This window comes from Barbus barbus, assembly GCF_936440315.1.
Source record: "Barbus barbus genome assembly, chromosome: 43".
Classification (NCBI taxonomy): domain Eukaryota; kingdom Metazoa; phylum Chordata; class Actinopteri; order Cypriniformes; family Cyprinidae; genus Barbus; species Barbus barbus.
Genome location: NC_136721.1, coordinates 2312995 through 2331853, shown reverse-complemented (window position 1 = coordinate 2331853; position 18859 = coordinate 2312995). Strand labels below are relative to the sequence as shown.

The following is an 18859-nucleotide window of genomic DNA, read 5'->3' as shown; positions in this document are numbered from 1 at the left end:
CATGACATTTCCCCTTAAATTTTCATATATATGCATCATGACAATATAAAAATGCGTATGGCCAAATGGTCTTTAAACAGGATAATTTAGAAATATCGAAATAATTATAATATGACCTATTTGAATTAGGCTAAACATCAAACAAATCAAGTTATTTTTCTTCATGAAGCACAGATTTCCACAATCTATGTTATTTCAAAGCCTTTTTACAGAAACATTTGCCTTAATGCACGATACACCTAAAAATATGATCTGTCAAGTTCTTGTGAAATAAACACTTAAGAGGCACGGTGAGAGTGAAGTATGTCATTTACGTACTTTATTCACAATAAAATAACGGGAATGGAATTCATGCATATGACAATAAGCTGGAAACAGCTAGATAAAAAAAACCCACAATACTCAGAAAACCACAAGATAGCAGCAAGACCAAACAGCACTCAGTGATCAACTTTTTTTCGTGATTTAGGATTTTTTTTTCAGGCCAAATGAACATGAACTTGACAGAAAAAAATGTGTATGGTTTAGCCAAGTACAAAGCCAAATGTTCATGTATTCCACAGGAAATGCTACTGAAAATGAGGAGAGCTGAGAAACGCATTTCTGATAGTTCAGTTTCCTAGGCATATTGAAAAACATTTTTGCAAACCCAAAATGCAATTTAAAACTTTTTTTAAAGATTTTTTTCCAAGACCCTGAATGAGAGTAAAGTGCACAACACATACACTGACGTGTATTTGCTAAAGTGAACGGGTCAAAATAAATGCATTTCCCCCCTCAATTTTAGCCATTAATTATAGCCATTCTACATTACAGTGTAATTGAAAGCCATTATTTTTGACATTTAATAGGCATATAAGAACTTTAAATTTAGCAAACTTAAAAACAATCTTCACATAAACCATAAACTGTATATGTATAAACTATAAATTGAATATTAATCTTTATTCAAGCTACAAAAGTGAATCAGAGAGCAGAGGAGTTACTGATTCTCTTTTTCTTTTGCGCTTTGATTTTGTCAATGACAGACTGCAGCAGCGAAAGCTATTGAAGACCAGATAGCCTAACTTTGAATAAGCGTTCATTCATACCTTTCGAAAACATTTAGCCAAAGTTCAGAGAATGTGCCCTGTTTGCTGGGGAATTGCTCAGGAAGCGCAGAACTGTACATTAATTGGCTGAACGGAGGAATGATTTATTATTTATTTGCAAGGCAGTGCTGCACTGATATTACTTAAATGCTCAGGTTAGTGTTTGTTCGAACCCTGTTCCCCAGTGTATTAAACCTCTGCAATTAATTCAGACCAATGCATATGAAATATTTTCAACCTTTAGTAAAGTGTTCAAATGTTTCAAATAGACTTAAAATGAACATTTCTCTGCTCACACACTAGAGTTTGTGTTCCACGTGACAATCATAAAACCAACAAGACATCATTGCAATCTTTGCATCATTGCAATTTTTGAATGCTGAATTGTGATTGGTACAGGATTTTATTTCTGTTTTATCCATCAACACTTTTTCTATATTTCAGTTTATTTCGTTTTTGCAGTCATTTAACCTAAAACCTTCAGAGTAGTGTTTGTTTTTTGCTGCCTTGCAAGCAGGTTACCTTTATCAGGAAATACAAAACATATTCCAATTATAATACATGCATTATTACTATTAATAGAACATCGGTTTCTTCTAGTTATCATATTGCTGTGGTTGCCGTTTTATGAAATCAGTAATAAAATTACAGTGACTTTACCCCGGGTTGTGCATCAGTAATTTCAGCTGCTGGGGGTAACACATTACAAGTAATGCAATTTACGTCATCAGATTCATTTAAACACTTTTTCAGTTGAGTAGTGTCAATAACTTTGTTTTCCCATTTATTTACTGACAATGTCCTTCAATGATCCAATTCAAGCATACTAAGAAGCAAAAATGACATGATTTTTTTTTGAAGAGTGATGAACTTTCTTCTCCTGCGTCCTATTCTTCATGTAATCCATAAGCTGAGAGGTTTGTTTGAGCTGCGTTCTCTCCTGTACAGACGTGAGTTCATATTTCCTTCAGCCTGACGCTTATTCAGTTCACTTTTGGTGTGAAAGCGCTTTTACATTTGCCAAAAATATAACTTTTTTATATTAAAATCAAACAAGCAAGTCCAGCCCAGTTGAGAAAAACTAACGTAACATTACTTTCCACAAAAAGTAACTAACACAATTAGTTACTTTTTTTTTTAGAGAGTAATGCAATATTGTATTATGCAATTATTGCAATAATGGATTACTTTCCCCAACACTGGCAACGATGGCAGTTAAATAATACAGACTTCAGTCATTTCACCAGACATCTTTAAAGAGAACTGAATAAAAGTACTTGATCATTAAATACACATACGACATGATAGTGGCAAATGAAATTACAGGACAAAAGGGCATGAATGAAATAATGAAGCCCTGAAATCAATATGAACGAACACTTCGGATGGATCACAATATCCAAGTTCATGGTTCCTAATGAGTGTGTGCAGTTTATTATCAAAGGTGCTTCTTTCTTCTGTTTTTGGTCTTGATTTTAGAGTGATCTGTGATTTTAGAGTGCATTTGTCATTCATCTACTTGAAGCTCTCATTATACCATTCCTGGGCTCTTAAATAAAGCTTTCCATGGTTTCACAGAGTAGCTCAACTAAGCACAAATATCAAATGAAACATAGTATCTCAGTCTCTGAAACAAACAGCATCTTCAGGCGTTACTGAGCCGTGCAGGAGTTTCATGGAGGGAAGCTGCCGAGTAAGGCCTCGAGCTGCTCCTCTCCTAAACGCTGCTTCTCATCGAGGTCTTTCTGACGGATGAGTAAAGAAGCCTTGGTCTGAATGAAGCGCCGGTACTCCTGCAGCTGTGTGTCTGTCAGCTGTCTGGAGAGGAAGGTGGAGACCATGCGCTCCCGCCGGTCCAGGTTATCCTTTAAGTCTTTGGCGTCCTCCCTCTGTTTGCACAGGAGACGGTGACGGCTGTCCAGCGATTCCTGTGGGTTCAGGAAAGAGTCACAATTCTGGTCATTTATGACCCTGGACCACAAAACCAGTCATAAGGGTCAATTTTTGGAAATTGAGATTTATAATAAATAAGCTTTCCATTGATGTATGGTTTGTTAGGACAATATTTGGCAGAGATTCAACTATTTGGAAATCTGGAATCTGAGGGTGCAAAAAAAATCTAAATATTGAGAAAAAAAGTCTTTAAAGTTGTCCGAATTAAATTCTTAGCAATGCATATTACTAATCAAAAATTAAGTTGAGATATATTTACAGTAGGAAATGTACTGGGGCATAATCTTAATATCCTAATGAATTTTGGCATAAAAGAAAAATCTATAATTTTGACCCATACAATGTATTGTTGGCTTTTGCTACAAATACACATGTGCTACCTATGACTGGTTTTGTGCTCCAGGGACACATTTGTCATTAGTACATAAACTACAAGGCAATATAAATGACCTGGGACATGAAAAATGCACATCTGTTTTTTTTTTTGGTCTGTCCAGAAATCTTATTTCTTTCATTTTAATACAATATAAACTATAACAGTCATGCATTTTTTTTTGTAGATTTTGATATTTTTCACTTTTATTTAAATCTAAATGACCAGTTTTTACCAATAATTTCAATACAAAATAAGCACAGTCTTCACAAATATATTTTCAGTGCATGAGAAGACCAGTTAAAGCATCAGAAATAGCCACTAGATGGCCTCAAAGCTGGAGCAAATGGAAACTAGTTTTTCCCCCAAGCCAATTATCTTATGCATTTAGATATACATTTAGACATTAACACCAAAAATGAAAAATGTAAGATGGATTTTGATTAGCCATCAATGTTTTTATCGTTCGTCAGCTGGATTTCTATTATGTAATAATTCCTGTCATAGTTGTTGTGTGAATCAGGGATACTTTGGGGGTTGTACATAACTTGAAACAGGTGTGAGCCACAAACACAGCTCCTAAAAATATAATTTGAAAATTATTATGAATGTAAGTTTATAAGCTACAATAGTTTGGTGTCTGTCAGTAAGATTTTAATGTTTTCAAAGCTGTATTTTCAGCATCATTAATATGCTGATTTACTACTTAAGACACTTTTATTATTATTATAATTATTATTATTACTTGAAAACAGTTGTACAGTTTCATATTTTTGTTGAAACCTTGATACATTTGATTTTTTTAGGATTCTCTGATGAATAGAAAGCAGAATTTCTTTACTGACTTTTTTTAAAATCAATTTAATGTGCACATGCCGAGTTATGGTGTTAACTTCTTTTAAACAGTAGTGTCCATTTTAATAATATTTTATGATAATATTTGTAAATTAACAGTAATAAGCATAAAAGCTGACAGATTATTTGATCGGGATGGTGCTTTGTAATGTTTGCTGTTCAAATATTTATCACAAGAGGGCAGCGAGATCGTAAAACTCATCGAAACCAAAGAATAGTTTCGGTCAGGCAGTGTTGACACCATCAACTGCTGATCCAGCACAACACATGACCGTCACTCTCAAAGCAATTTTAGTGTGTTAAGGGCCCCTTTTAGTTATCCACACAAACACACGCCTCATTCAAACAGCCAGTGTGATGTGAACTCACTCTCTCCTCGGCGTCCATGCTGTCGTCTGCCGTGCTGAGGGCGTTCTGCACGCGGGCCAGACGAGCCGACAGGCAGAGCAGCAGGCTGACCACACGCTCCAGGTCCTCTATAAACTGCGTGTAGCGCTCAAGCTCGGCTGACACACAGCTCTCTCGTACCAGAGCCTCCAGAGCATCGCCCCGCTCCCCGTTCACCTTCTCCTCGCTCTGGACGGCGGAGCGCTCTTCCTCCAGACACTGCAAGCGCTCCTCTATGTGTGCTATCAGCCGCCTCTGTGTGTGACAAGATGCAAGAGAAACCACAGACAAGATATGTTTATTTGGGACAGCGTACGATTCCAGAAGGCACCGTAAGAGTGCAGGTTTCTGAAGTAAAAATCCCATGTATTCTCCCCACAGACCTTTATTAATCTATCAGGAAAGAGCTACGAGCTCTGAGGTAAAGATACGTGCTTCTCTAGAATCTAATCTGTTACTGAGAAAAAATCATTTAATTGCAGTTAACGATTACAAAGGGGGTTACATCGGAATATTTTCACACACACATGACTGATTTCTTCTCAGAGGTGGACAGTAGTGAGGTATTTTTACTTTACTCAAGTAAGTTTAAAAAAAGTATCTGTACTTTGTGTTTTTCCTTTGGAAAAATTTTACATTTTCCTTCAATAAATTCCTAATTTGCTGCTTATTAATAGTTAGTAAGGTAGTTGTTAAGTTTAGGTATTGGGTAGGATTAGGGATGTAGAATAAGGCATTAATATGTGCTTAATTACTACTAATAAACTGCTAATATTATAGTAATATGCATGCTAATAAGCAACTAGTTAAGAGACGCTAAAATAAAGTGTTACCTTTGTTTTTTTATACCTTTAATACTTAAGAATATTAAAAATGTAGTACTTGTACTCAAGAAAATCTTAGAATTACTTGAGTAAGAGTAAGAAAGTACAAGATTTCTAACGTAATTAAGTATTAAATGATATTTAATATGAAATGTAGTGCAGTAAAAAGTACAATATTATGCTTTGGAATGGTGTGAAGTTTAAGTTTTCTAAAGAAAAACACTGAAAATTACTTTTAAAGCAAAGTAAAAAATACTTCACTACTGTCCGCCTTCAAAATATTTCAAAAATATGAGACACCAATGTTTCCGGAGTTTAGGACACATGCGTAACTCTTTTATTTCCTATTTGGGTTTATGTATATGCTTCATTTTTTAAGATTAACTGTTTTTTCCAAGGCGCTGTTAGATTCCTGTCATATCTAAGCAAAGAATTAATTTAAAAAATCATAACTATTTAATAGTTTCTTGTTAAAAAGAGGTGCTGAAGTCTGATTTTATGGTGGCTGTGCTTTAAAATTAAATGATTATAATCTTAGTTCAAGTGAAGAAGGCTTTAGAAAGTCTGACAGTAATCAGTGTTGAGTACTGTAAAGTTAAACCTGCCTGCTTTACATGTTTCAAAACATTCTTCATTCGTTACATTACATTAATAAAGTAATTGAAATAGTTACACTACTTATTATATTTTAAACTGGGTAACTTGTAATCTGTAACCTATTACATTTCCAAAGTAACCTTCCCAACACTGGTTATATATTTGATACTGTTCAGTAATAGGAGTACCTTTTTATGGATGATATTTGCGTTGCTCAGGACATCTTTCTGGTTTGAGAGAACAGATGGTTTGTTCACAGATGATGGACGGTTCAGTGGTTTGTCATCTTCTGGCATCTCAGTGCTTTAAAAACAAAAATGCAAAATAAACATGCAGTGGAAATGTAATATTTTAAAACTGATTTGAGTGAGATACGAAGAGCTCTGTATCAATCGAAAAATGTGCCCTCGTGTAATTAGCGTGCTTCACAAACACACAGGAGACTCCAGTCCAGTTTTAATATGCTAATAACGCCATAAACATCAAATACACAAATGGTAGGTCCTACTTATTAGATTAAACCTTTTTTCAGTAGCGCATGAAAAAACAACTACCATCCACCAGCTCGGATGATTTATTTCGCGTAGCTTGTTGCAGAGATCACCTTAGAGTCGATAGTTGTTCACAGTGTTCACAGGAATCTGTCTGAGATGCCTTAAAATACTGTCTAGGTAGGCAGCTTACTATGTAAAGTACACACTGTAAAAAATGATCATGTTTTTTAACAGTAAAAGACTGTAAACATGCTACAATATAAACCTATTAATTGGTAAACAGTAAGTTCCCTTACTAATTTTTTGGTAAAATACAGTTTTTGGAAGAGAGAGAGAGAGAAATAAAAAATGCATTTTACAGTTTGTTTGTTTTTTACAGAGTAGGTAAGGTTTTGAACACAGCCATTTATTTTAATTATATGCACATTTAAAACAGGAAAGATGCTTTTGTATTTGTGCAGTAGTCACCTGTGTGCAGCTTTTTCTGGGTTATTAACCTTCTGCTCCTGTTTTTTCTTGTAGTGTTCCTCCATTAGTAGAGTATCCTCAGATAACAGCTGCTCCATCAGCATGATTGCTGTCTTCCTATTGGTTACGGGGTAAAGGATGCGAGCTAACGATTGGTCGGCTGAGACCACGTCCCGAACCAGCAACTCCCACTCCAGTTTGTCTGCTGGACAGCTCCCTTCCATCACAACAGGGCCGTCTTCCTTTTCTACGTTCCCGTCTTGTTCCCTATTAAGTGCAGGTACCAGGCTGGACTCTGGAGGTGCAGTGATTGGCGTGGTTTCGCTCTCACCAGATGGGCTTCGCGGTGCATTCTGGGGTTCAGCGGAAGTTGCTGTTTCAGTAGATGGCCAATAGCTTGCCTCGGTCTCATTTATCACAGAAGCTGAGATCCACAGACTGGGATCTGTTGTGACTCCATGACTGAGAGAAACCTCTTGACTAGAGAGAGATGTCTCACTCTTATCTTGAGGACAAACATCCTGCTGCTTGCTGTAATGTATCAAAATAAACATCATATTAATATATCAATACAGCCACACAAACAAATTGATAACTATACTGGATTCAAAGAAAATGTAAGTCTGAAAACTCTCTGCGATGATGCCGATTATGGGTCAGGGAGTTGCTAGGTTTTTGCTTACTGGCCCTCTATTGGGATTTTCACACATTTATCCTCTTTTTTTAAATCCTGCTTTAAACCCTGGGTGTAGTAATGTTTTACACTTGTCATTTTTTTAAAGGGCTATCGCACTTTTTTTTTTATACCCCTGGTTATGAAACACTGCGCTTTTAAACCTGTACTATTTTATGCTAAAGTATACAGTGGGAAATACACTGCCATTCAAAAGTTTGGGATCAGTAACATTTATATTAAGCAGCACAACCATTTCCAACACTAATAATAATAAATCAGCATATTAGGATGATTTCTGAAGGATCATGTGACACTGAAGACTGGAGTAATGATGCTGAAAATACAGCTTTGCATCACAGAAATAAATTAAACTTTAAAGTATATTAAAATAGAAAAGCCAATATTTGTAATATTTCACAATATTACTGTTTTTCTGTATTTTTTATCAATTAAATGCAGCCTTGATAAGCATAAGAGACTTGTTTAAAAACATTTAAGACCCCAAACCTTTGAAACAATAATATAAAACTAGATTAAGTAGCAGAAATATGTGAGTGACCCACCGAAATGTAACACTAAAACACCTAACCAAGAATGATCAAAAGTAACAGTACTTACAGAGACTTGCATTAGCAAGCACCACTAGCAAATTCAACAATGGATTCAGATATACCTGACTTCCTGCCTGGAGTAACTTAGCATCGACAGAGCCATGTCTTCTTTACTTTTTCGTCCATTGTGTGAAGTTGCATGGATTTCATCATCATAGGAGGACACATGCTTTATAAAATGGGTTAAGAGCGGGTTCTCAGGGCCTGCCTGAGAGATATCCGTGTGTTCTCCAGAGCTGGGAATCCTCCTTTGTGTGCGTCTTCCTTCAGCAACAAATGACATAGTTCTCCTCTCTGTACCAGGCATGACCTGCCTGCCCTGAACTTGGTCAAGCTGCTCTGAACTTTTGCTGAGAACTTCAGGTCTTGTGACCCTGGATACACCAAGCTCTTCCATAGATTTCCCTCTTGAAGCTCTGACTTGTACGTGCCGCTCATCAGGGACAGATGCTGTATGACTGTGATGGACTACTGTATCTTCCTCTACTTTTCTTTGAACACTGAAAAATAATTAATGGGTATTTGTTCAGTAAAACGAAGAACTAAAACTGTATATCTTTAAGCTTGATAACATTCAATTTCTGGTAATAATAAATAGAGATGCACTGATACTACATTTCTCAGCCGATACGATTCGGATTCTGTTTATTCATTATGATTATTCATAATGATATCTGTTGAAAAAAAATGCATTTGAAAAAAAAATACAAAAAAAAAATCCTTTCCTAACTAATGCTGTAAAATACTGTATACAGGGAACCCTCTCATTTGGTACATTACTATAATATTAGAGGTTATAATTGACAAAAGAGCCCAAACTATTATATTTAAACTTCTATTTCTTTCAGTTATAATAATCACTCAAAACTGAAGTGTTTGTATTCAACACAATTGTACATAAGGTAGTATGCTTTGTTTCTTATCAGAAGTAAAAAAAAAAAAAAAGCAAAAAAGCTCTTTGCAATAAATGGAGGGGAGGCACATTACAAATAGTGTTTGATGAAAGCAAAAGATGTGGACCTGGCAACCCTGACTTGAACGACAGGTGATTAATGGGGTCAAATCGTACCTGCGTTAACAGCTGAATTTTATGAAATTGCATTAATGCATTATTACTGCACTTCGACAGCCCTATATTCTACACAAGAGACATTTGAAGTCTAAAACATTTTTTGCACCCTTTGATTGACAAGATATAATTTGGCTCTGATTATCGGCTGTTTTTAAACGATCGGACGATAATTGCTTTAATCAGCCGATACTGATTATTAGCTCATACATCTGTGCATCCCTAAAAATAAATGCAGGACAGAGATCTAACTTAGATCGCTATCCTACTCAGCAATAAGAGCAATAATATATCACCTTGAAATAGCCTTATTATGAATGGCTGAGAACTCGTCTGGATATTTCCGAACCTATAAAAAAAAAAAAAAAAAAGAAACAATGACGCAAATACAACAATATGAAAATCTACGTGTTAGTCCTGGATCTTATTAATTTAACTGGAAATTCAAGTAAAACTGCAATTCTATTGAACATTTTTATAAAATACCTGGAAAGCATGTGGAGTCGAGGTGCTTCGGGCCCGAAAGAACTTGGGTTGTTCAGGCTGGTCCAGGAGACTCTCCACAGAGGCCGACTTCCCTGCTGTAGAGGATTCCTCTATCCAGCTGGACTGCCTTGAGTGCTTAGCAGTGATGACCTGGGAGTATTTAACAGAACTTGACATTGAGTCGAGAATCTGACCTGCGGAGAGAGGCCTGTGGAGCTTCTTGGAGTCTGAAAGGCCAGAATTATGTCTGGAGCTCTCTGCAGTTGAATTCCTGTGGCTGGGTACTTGTGGAACCGGGCGCTGGGGCTCAGCAACCTTTTGTCCGGTTTTACGTTCCATGTATGCCACTAAGGCTTTATGCTGAAGGTGCTTCAGAGTGGATTTCGAGAAATTTGAGGCAGACAGAGCACGTCCCCGTGTTTCAAACATCTTCCGTCTAGCAGCCACTAAACCGTGATCGCCCTCTGAGAGAAGATCTTCTGCTTCATTGCCAAGAGAGTGGCAGGACATATGAGCCGGTTCATCTGCCAGCTGGTGTAGCTTCTCAGGTTCAGAGTGAGAGAGCTTCTTCTGATCTGCCGTCAAACGCTTCCTACTCCCTACTCGAGGCACTTGCGGTTGAGCAATATTCTGTGGCTTCTCTGGCTCTTTTTCAATTGCCTTCTCAATCTCCTGACCAAGGTCCTTCCTGTACTCTTGAGTATTGTGTATTTGTGGCACGGGAGTGGTCTCCAAGTTGGGCAGCATGTCTTGTAATGAAGGACCAGAAGGTTCGACAGAAAGCTTTTTGTCTGTCTGCTGCTTGATCCTGTGGGGCTGAGAAAGTTGCAAATCTCTCCTTTTAAATGAAGTCTCCCTCAAAACCTTGGATTGGGCATCTTTCAGTTTCTCCTTGTAATACTTCTTGTAGGAGTCGTCTAACGTACTGCATGGGTAGAAGAATTCATTCGGCTGTTTTTCTTTAGACATTTCACTCTGCCAGTATTCACTGCTGGAAGAGGCTTGCTCATCATTTCCAGATTTCTGTTTATCTTTGACGCAGTCTGGATTCTTGACCTCTATACCACTGTCATTGTTTTTGAACTTGTCTGTATATGATGCCCTGTTTGCTCCTGTGAGATGATATAACAGTGGGGTAGCCTCCTTGCTGATCTTGTCACTAGGGATATCCAGTTGGGGCCGTCTCAAAGCCCTTGTCATCGGTTCCTCTTTTTTTGGGTGACTGGTATGGTCTTGCTTAATTTGAGCAGGGGTCATCGTTGTACCAACTGAATTGTCCTCTGGACCACAATAGAAGATAGGGTGGCTGGTGGAGTGATGCCTGCCAGTTTCTCTACTCATGACCCTCTGGTCCTCCACAACTTCAGTAGTCTGCTCTGACTTGAAAGGTGAATGAAGTGCCTTCTCATTAGGATGCTCCACAACTTTATTCTGAATGCCGAATTTGTGTTCCTCTTGGAAAAACAGTCTACCACTCGGACCATCAGGACAGCTCTGCCTTCTACGCTGAGCTTTATAAGACCACTCACTGGAGGTTTCCACGCTTGCACCGTCACCAACACCTTGCACGGCACTGGGCTCAGATGACTTGAAGACACCGGTAACAAAATAAAATGGTCCTTTGTGCTGAATACTCCCACTGATCATGTTCTGCGGCATATTGCAGGAACTCACTAAACACTGGTGCTCAGAAACAGGTCCACCATAAGCTGAATGCGACCTCTTCCGTTGGGTTTCGGATTGGCTGCTCCAAGACTGCTGCAAGTGCTCTGGTTGACAGGTTTGCTGGGGGAATCTTTTTAAAATTCCTGTAGACTTTGGTGGATCAAGCATCTTGTCCTCCTGGTCTTGTTTTAGGTGATCTTTAAGCTGTGAAAATGTGCGACCATAGACAGGCTCAGCCCGGACACCACAGACCTTTGAATTACTTGTCTGCTGCGAAGTAGAAATGTCAGCAAGTTGTCCTTCTGGACTCTGACGTGCCCTTGAGTTTTCAAGGTTCCTGGTTGTTACAAAACTGTTCAGACGGGCAGGAGGTGGTGGTGGTGGTGGTAATGGATGCGTATGAACTGGTGGATCTTCTATGTCAGAGAAGCCACCGCTGCTCCAGTGATGCTCTTGTTCAACAGTTTCCATGGAACGGTAAAGGTGGTCCGTGCTCTTGGAATCCGATTCAAGAAAGGTTGGGCTGTATTTACCTTTGTAGTGCAAGTTTTGCGACTGGAGTTCATCCAGTAGAAAAGGAGAAGGGTAATCAGGGACTGTGGAACCACCGGAGAATGAGCTATAGGCTGAGTCGCCTTTGCTGTGGTGATGGTTATACTGATCAGTACTACTACTGGACTTGGCCGGGGAAAGTCGATTGACCGGAAGACTCAAAGGGTGTAGGTCAAGGTTACTCATCCTCTCAAAGTGGAAATGATAGGAATCCATTTGGACTATAAAGTAGAATTGTGGACCCAGGTGAAATATTTCCTTACTATAGTTACAAAACAGAATCCACAGGAATCTGGCGTTACCTGAAAGAAACAAACAAAAAATTGTATTGTCATTTTGGGGGGAAAAATGTCCTATTTACCACAATACACAACACAATACAGATTTTTTTGCATTAACTAAATTACTAGATTTACATTGATTGGTGTTAATGATTAAGTTGTTAATGACATGATTTGTGCCCCAAATGACTAAAGTATGCTATGTAAGTATAGTACGCTACCATCTAGTGCAGGGATACTCAAATCTGGCTCGCAAGATTTTTCCTCTTTCCTGCAGAGTTTAGCTCTAACCCGAATCAAACAAAGCACAGGTTGGTGAGTTTGATCAGGGTTGTAGCTAAACTCTGCAGGAAAGTGGATCTCACGAGCCAGATTTAAGTATCACTGATCTAGTGTATTAAGTTTAGAAGGTTATTTTGTCATCTAGCATCATCTGATAGCCTGCCCCTTTTTACTACATAACAAGGTGTCCCATAGACTGTAAAGAAAGATGGACGACACGTCTCCACTTCCTTTCACTATAGAAAGGTGAAGCCAAAGCATCCAAGTATGGCCGCTGTCATCTTGCGAAAATTACGTCATTTGGAGCTGGAGTCTACGCAGTAGTGATAGTGAGGTGGAGCCTAGCTATCAAAGTCCCGCTCAAACTCCAGCAAACCCAATTGCAAGCTCACAATCATTACATCACATCCCATTTTTATAGCATTCAAATAACTAACTAAAAGCAAATTTATTAGAAAAATGAACACTTTAACATACATCAGTGTGATAAGAATCACATAAAATGACAGAAAAAAACGTCTTTGGGGAAAAAAAAAAAAAAAAAAAAAAGTGTAATATGATTTTTTTAGTTTGGCTCACGTTACGTCTCATTTGCTTGCATGAAGAGGGCAGGTTTATGACCTATACTGCACCCAGCAACTAGATGGCGATCAAAATGTTTTGGCTTCACTTTTCAGGACGCGTGTGGCACACTAGCCATGTCCTAACCAGATGTGACATGACAAGATTCCAACAACAAGCAATCTGTCCACACCAGATGCGATACGACTACACGAGAAAATCAATCAAATTTCACAGCCAATCAGAAGCGTGTGGGCGGGCACTGCACTCCAACGGAATGGATAAGTTTATAATCTAATTCATAAATATTAAACCTTTTAAACATTATTAAATGTACATACTAAGTGACTGATAACGTATTATGATGGAATAGGCCTACACCTTTCGCAATGAGTTTTTAAACCTACGTTTAATTTATTTTCAAGATCTGAGGTACTATGTTTTGTTGCTTTCAGTATGGCTATAAAAAGGTCACACAAAATGACATTCAGACTCACATTAGATACCGTTAACATTAAATAAAGCACAAGTCCCTGTAATTATCATTGTCTTAGTTTGTATGTTGTTGTTTTTCCAGCTGTGACATCACAGAAAATAGAAATCGTTTCTAAAATAGAATCCCCTGTTACTTGTGTGTCACGGTTGGTTACAAAAAAAACTCTGATTAACGTGGAAAAGATACCTTTTATCACATGTCGCGGCATCACATTGCGTTTGGAAAGCTGTGATTTCAATGTGAATGCACAACTTACTCTATTGACACTACTATACTACAAAATGGCATAAAACAGTGCTTCAGTACACCAACTGGGACGCAACTATGAACTCTATGAGAGATGTGTGTGAATTACAACTTCCTCCCCTGAAAGAATGTGTTTGAACTCCATTCAAGTGTAGTGCTTGGTACAATGCAGTACTCTAAAAGTCCCCAAAGATAATTACGAAGCAATCTGATTTCAGCCTTCATGTGCAAAATTCTTTTAATTCCAAGCGCTATCCTTGAGCCCTATTTACCAGCTCACTATCAGGATGACTTAACCTAGCAAGTTCTTTAAAGGAACCTTGAAAGCTTGTATGATGGAACATTTGCTTTTTTTTAATTAACTAATGGGGAAACTGGTTGATAAAGTGTGTAACAAAGTGCATAATGTTAAAAATGCTTAAACTGCATATTTTAGACATAATATAGACAAAGGAGCATCTAATTAGATTACAAAACTTTTTTTTCTTTTAAGAAAACAAATATATGAAATAATGAACAGCGGCACGGTGATCAATGATGACATCCTTAATGAGAGTCCTGAGGAACAGGTGCTTGGATGGGGGACTGATTGAAAATGTCTGGAATGCAATTTTAATCAGGCGGAAACATTTTGGCAGTAATCATGTGAGAACTCTTAGATGGATTATGAACTTTAGAGAAATTTAATGAATGCCAGCTTTATAAAAGATTCCACCTTAAATTTATATATGCAAGTCTTCAATCCATTCAAACTGTAGGCATTACTTTTAAATATACTAGTCAACATTTGAACTTTCATCAAAGTTGTCCTAAAACCAAAATGCGTTCTTGTCTTAGCACAAGAAGTTGAACTTTTTTGATAACTATAACATAACTGAATATGTTCATTTTGAACCTTGGTGATTTTTCTATCACCAGACAACACTATTAACAATATTTAACTTTAAATATGCTCCCAGATTAAGCAAATAAACTCTATGGTGTTCAAAACTGAGAACAAACACTGCTTTTTTGATTGACAATGAGAACATTATGCCCTAATTACATATTGCAGTATATAAACATGGATGTTTGTGTGCAGGAAATGCTGCATAATGTTCTGGGCATGAGTACAGAGAAACATTCAAGTGGAAGGAAGGGCAATGCAAGCTAGTGACGATGTGGACAAGAGCTAGAGGAAACTACAGAGGTTCTATATCCGGGACAAACTTTTTTGATCACCATTCAGTATAAATGTATAAAGCATGCTAGGCTGCATCAGCAGCATACTTCTCTGCTATCAAAAGATGTATACTACTTTATGCTAACTGCAGTGAGAAATGACACCAGGCTTCTCAGAGTAAGACTTTAGAAAATCCAAGATTCAAGAGAGAGAGAGAAAAAAGTAAAGTCTTTAAACTTCTCTGCAGGCATATCCTGGAAAACATTCTCCTGTGGAGTTCACTTTGATTGGCTGTTTGGTCAGCGCAGAAAATCTCTCCTCAGACAAACGCCGGCAGGATGGGCCTCCCTGCCCGTGACGTCCACCCTGCAAGCGCACAATGGGTGCAGCAGAGGGAATATTTCACCGCTGATAATGGTGTCTGAGGAGTGAAAAAAAGGCCTTGCATTCCCGGCCAGCTTCAGAATAAAGAGGGCCCCGGTGCCATTTATTCCCAGAGTCTTCTGCACGGAGAGAGCTGCCAAACAGGAGGTTTTCAGCACAGACCCTCTCAGAGATGGGCCGACCCTCCCCTCGAGTACTGTAAAGGCTTCATCATCCTGCCCATTATTCCATTCAAAATCATTTGAGCTGGTAGAACAAGAAGAACTTATGTAGAGCCGTTGTCGTAGAAAATGATATTGTGTTACAAAAAAATAAAAATCGCCATGGTTTCTCGTAGACAACAACAAGATGAAAAGGAAGATTTCTTTTAGTAATCTTACATGTGTCCCCTCTCAACAGTTTGGAAGCCCTTTTCCGCAACAAAATAAATGAAAGCTGAAATAAAAAGAATATAAAGTAAGGCCCTAAGAAATCAGTTTCATTTTTTCTGTTTAATTTTTCTGGATTCAGTTTTTTTCCCCCATTTTAATGTGTCTAGAATCTGTTTTAATGGTTAAATTAAATTTTATTCATCAAAAAGCATGTCTAATTAATTGAAATCATGAAACTTATATATATATATATATAAGTTTAACAAAAATTACATTTTAAGGCCCTATAAAATGTTTTATTTTTTCTCAAATTCTATTTTATTTTTACCTAATAATTTTTTTTACCAAATATTAATAATCCAAAGCATTTCTAATGAATTGATTTTTAGAAAATTATAATAATTTATTAGCGTTTTATTTCTCTCTCTCTTTCTTTCAAGAAATTCTGTGTTGTGTATTTACATTTTTCTGCTAAATAAATTCTAGTAAATCATTTTATCTTTAAAAGGTCAATATAGCTTTAAAAATAATGTTTAATAATAAATGTATCATTAGTAGTTGTACTATCATTACATTAAGCAATATTTCTGTCACAGTTTCTTCAAGTTAAACCAAACTTTTATTTTGAAGGGTTGCTGTTTGTATATGATATGAGGACAGTTTTTTCTCAGAATAAATGGTAAAATGCTCATGAAGTGACTCTCAGAGCAGTTCTAGAGATCATGCTTCATATATTGAGGCGGCAGAGACTGAAAACACTAGGAGCGTCACGCGTGCTTCAGTATACAGCAAATTTCACTTTTATGATTGGATTCTGTCCCCGTTTTCCACATCGCGGAAATCATAGGGCCCTAAAAAAGGTAATTGTGACTTTTTATCTCACAATTCTGACTTTTTTCTTTCAATTGCGAGTTATAAAGTCAGAATTGTGTGATATAAACTCACAAAAGTCAGATATTCCAATACGAAATGAAACACATAAGACTCTTCCATAACCATACTGTCTTAAGTAAATCTGTTCAACAAGTACTACTAGCTGGCAAGACCAAACAGTTAAACAACCTAACACCTCTGTACATCACATTCATGCCTAATGTCTTTTCTTCATTGTGAGGAAACCCCCGCAGGTGCACAGCACTGCTGTAATTGCTTCTGCCACTCCCACCTGACAGTTGAACTTCTGAATTCACAAAAGCCTGAGCAAACAAAGGTGAGCTTTTCTTAACCTTACTCAGACTCAAAGTATGTTATCCATCGTCACCTGTTCTCATAAACAGATGAGATCTCTCGACAAAACAAGATAATACTAGCAGTTGTTGTCACGTGCGATTAACGAAGAAAAAGCCAATTATTTCATAATTACATTCATAAATAATGTAAATTACTGGTAAATTAAAAGAAAACATTAACAAACATTATAAACATGTATTATAAACAAGAGCACAAAGACATTCACCACGGTTGCCTAAATGTAATAAGGGATTTTTGAGCATGGATGGGTGGAATTCAGAGAGGAAGATTAAGAGGAACTTTACAGCATGACTTCCATTTCCATCGTGTAACGAGACCAAGACCACCGGAGGATCAGCATACGCTCGTCTGCAGGCTGATGTTACTGCCAGATATTAATCACCTTAATACCTCCTTCAGAATGTGAGCATGAATTGACATTTTAAACAAAATAAATAACATAACGTGTGTCATACATCCATCAAAACGCCAGATCTGGCCAAATATATTTCATTAATTTTCACAACATTTAGCCATCGTTAGATTTTAGAAGTAAAATGGGTTGTGATCTACGTCACGATAACATTTTCCACCCAGTCTCGTCTGGGATTATGTTCATTGCTTCTGACCCAGACTTTTAATGCAGTTAACAAGCAAAGGCATAAAGCAGGATCAATGCAAATTATGAAAATACTTGCAGTAGCATTCGTTAAAAGGCAATTTAGCAATGCAAAATTTTTGCTAAACCTATGGCAATGCTCCAAAACCCTTTTGAAACATGACTAACCAAACAAGGAATGAACACTTTATTATGCATTTGAAGAATGGATGAATTTGTAGTCATAAGTGAAAAATCCAGGAGCCTAATTTATTAAAGACATACACGCTACAAAGTAAAATGCAGCAACACAACACTGAACAAATTCAAATAATGTAAATTTTCTGAATCTGAGCATAACTGAGCCAAACCCATCTGTCAGCAGACAGATCATAGTCTTGGATATGCAATTTCAGTCATTTTGACCAAAAAAGGCTTTTTGATTTATATATAAAAAAAAAAAAAAAAAAAAAATGCATGTTTGAAAAAAAAAAAAAAAAAAAAAAAAAAAAAGCATGTTTGAAAAAAAAAAAAAAAAAAAAAAAAAAAAAAAAAGTTTATTCAATATACAAATAATGTTAAAATCAAACACACCTACAGAATGCCTGCAAATATCCTCATCTGGTGAGACAAAATGCAATACAAAGATTATTCATTCATAATTTGCTGCTGGCAATTTTTGATAAAAATTACCGTGATTTTAACGGTAAAAAACTGAAAATGCTACAGTAAAAAAAATCTGTTAACGGTAAGTTCCTGTAAAATTTACAAGGAAAAACCGTAAACAGACGTTCCCAGAATTCCCTGCGTTGCATTTCAAATTTTCTTTGAATTTGATGTTTTTCTTTGAAATAACTGTTTCTTCTTATTTTTTCCTTATCAGTTATGTTTATTAGGGTTGTATGTTACATCGAATGTTGTTAAATTAATGTTTATTGCATATTTCAATGTAATACCATGATGGTGTTTAGTGTTTGTGTGAATGACACTGTGCACCTTCTATACATGTTATTATTTAAAAGCTGCTTGTAGTGGGCTTTGGTTCATCACGTGACTTTCTCATCACCACCTGCTTTTGGTGGTTATTAGTGTATTTCAAAGGTACAAAACAGATTTCAGTACTTCAATAGGTTGGTATATTAACATT

General features: G+C 37.0%; 1 protein-coding gene across 1 annotated transcript in view; it reads right to left on the bottom strand.

The window, feature by feature from the left end:
* Positions 1 to 292: 292 nt before the first annotated feature.
* Positions 293 to 18859, bottom strand: part of LOC306862095 (protein Shroom1-like) — a 28883-nt gene continuing 10316 nt past the window's right edge. Inside the window, exons 2-8 of the mRNA XM_079404727.1 lie at positions 9885 to 12403; positions 9695 to 9747; positions 8392 to 8829; positions 7043 to 7573; positions 6269 to 6383; positions 4642 to 4914; positions 293 to 3019 (exon numbers count right to left, since the gene is read on the bottom strand). Coding sequence (XP_079260853.1) covers positions 2765 to 3019; positions 4642 to 4914; positions 6269 to 6383; positions 7043 to 7573; positions 8392 to 8829; positions 9695 to 9747; positions 9885 to 12317 — 4098 coding nt within the window. The 5' untranslated portion in view covers positions 12318 to 12403 and the 3' untranslated portion in view covers positions 293 to 2764. The remainder of the gene's footprint in view (positions 3020 to 4641; positions 4915 to 6268; positions 6384 to 7042; positions 7574 to 8391; positions 8830 to 9694; positions 9748 to 9884; positions 12404 to 18859) is intronic.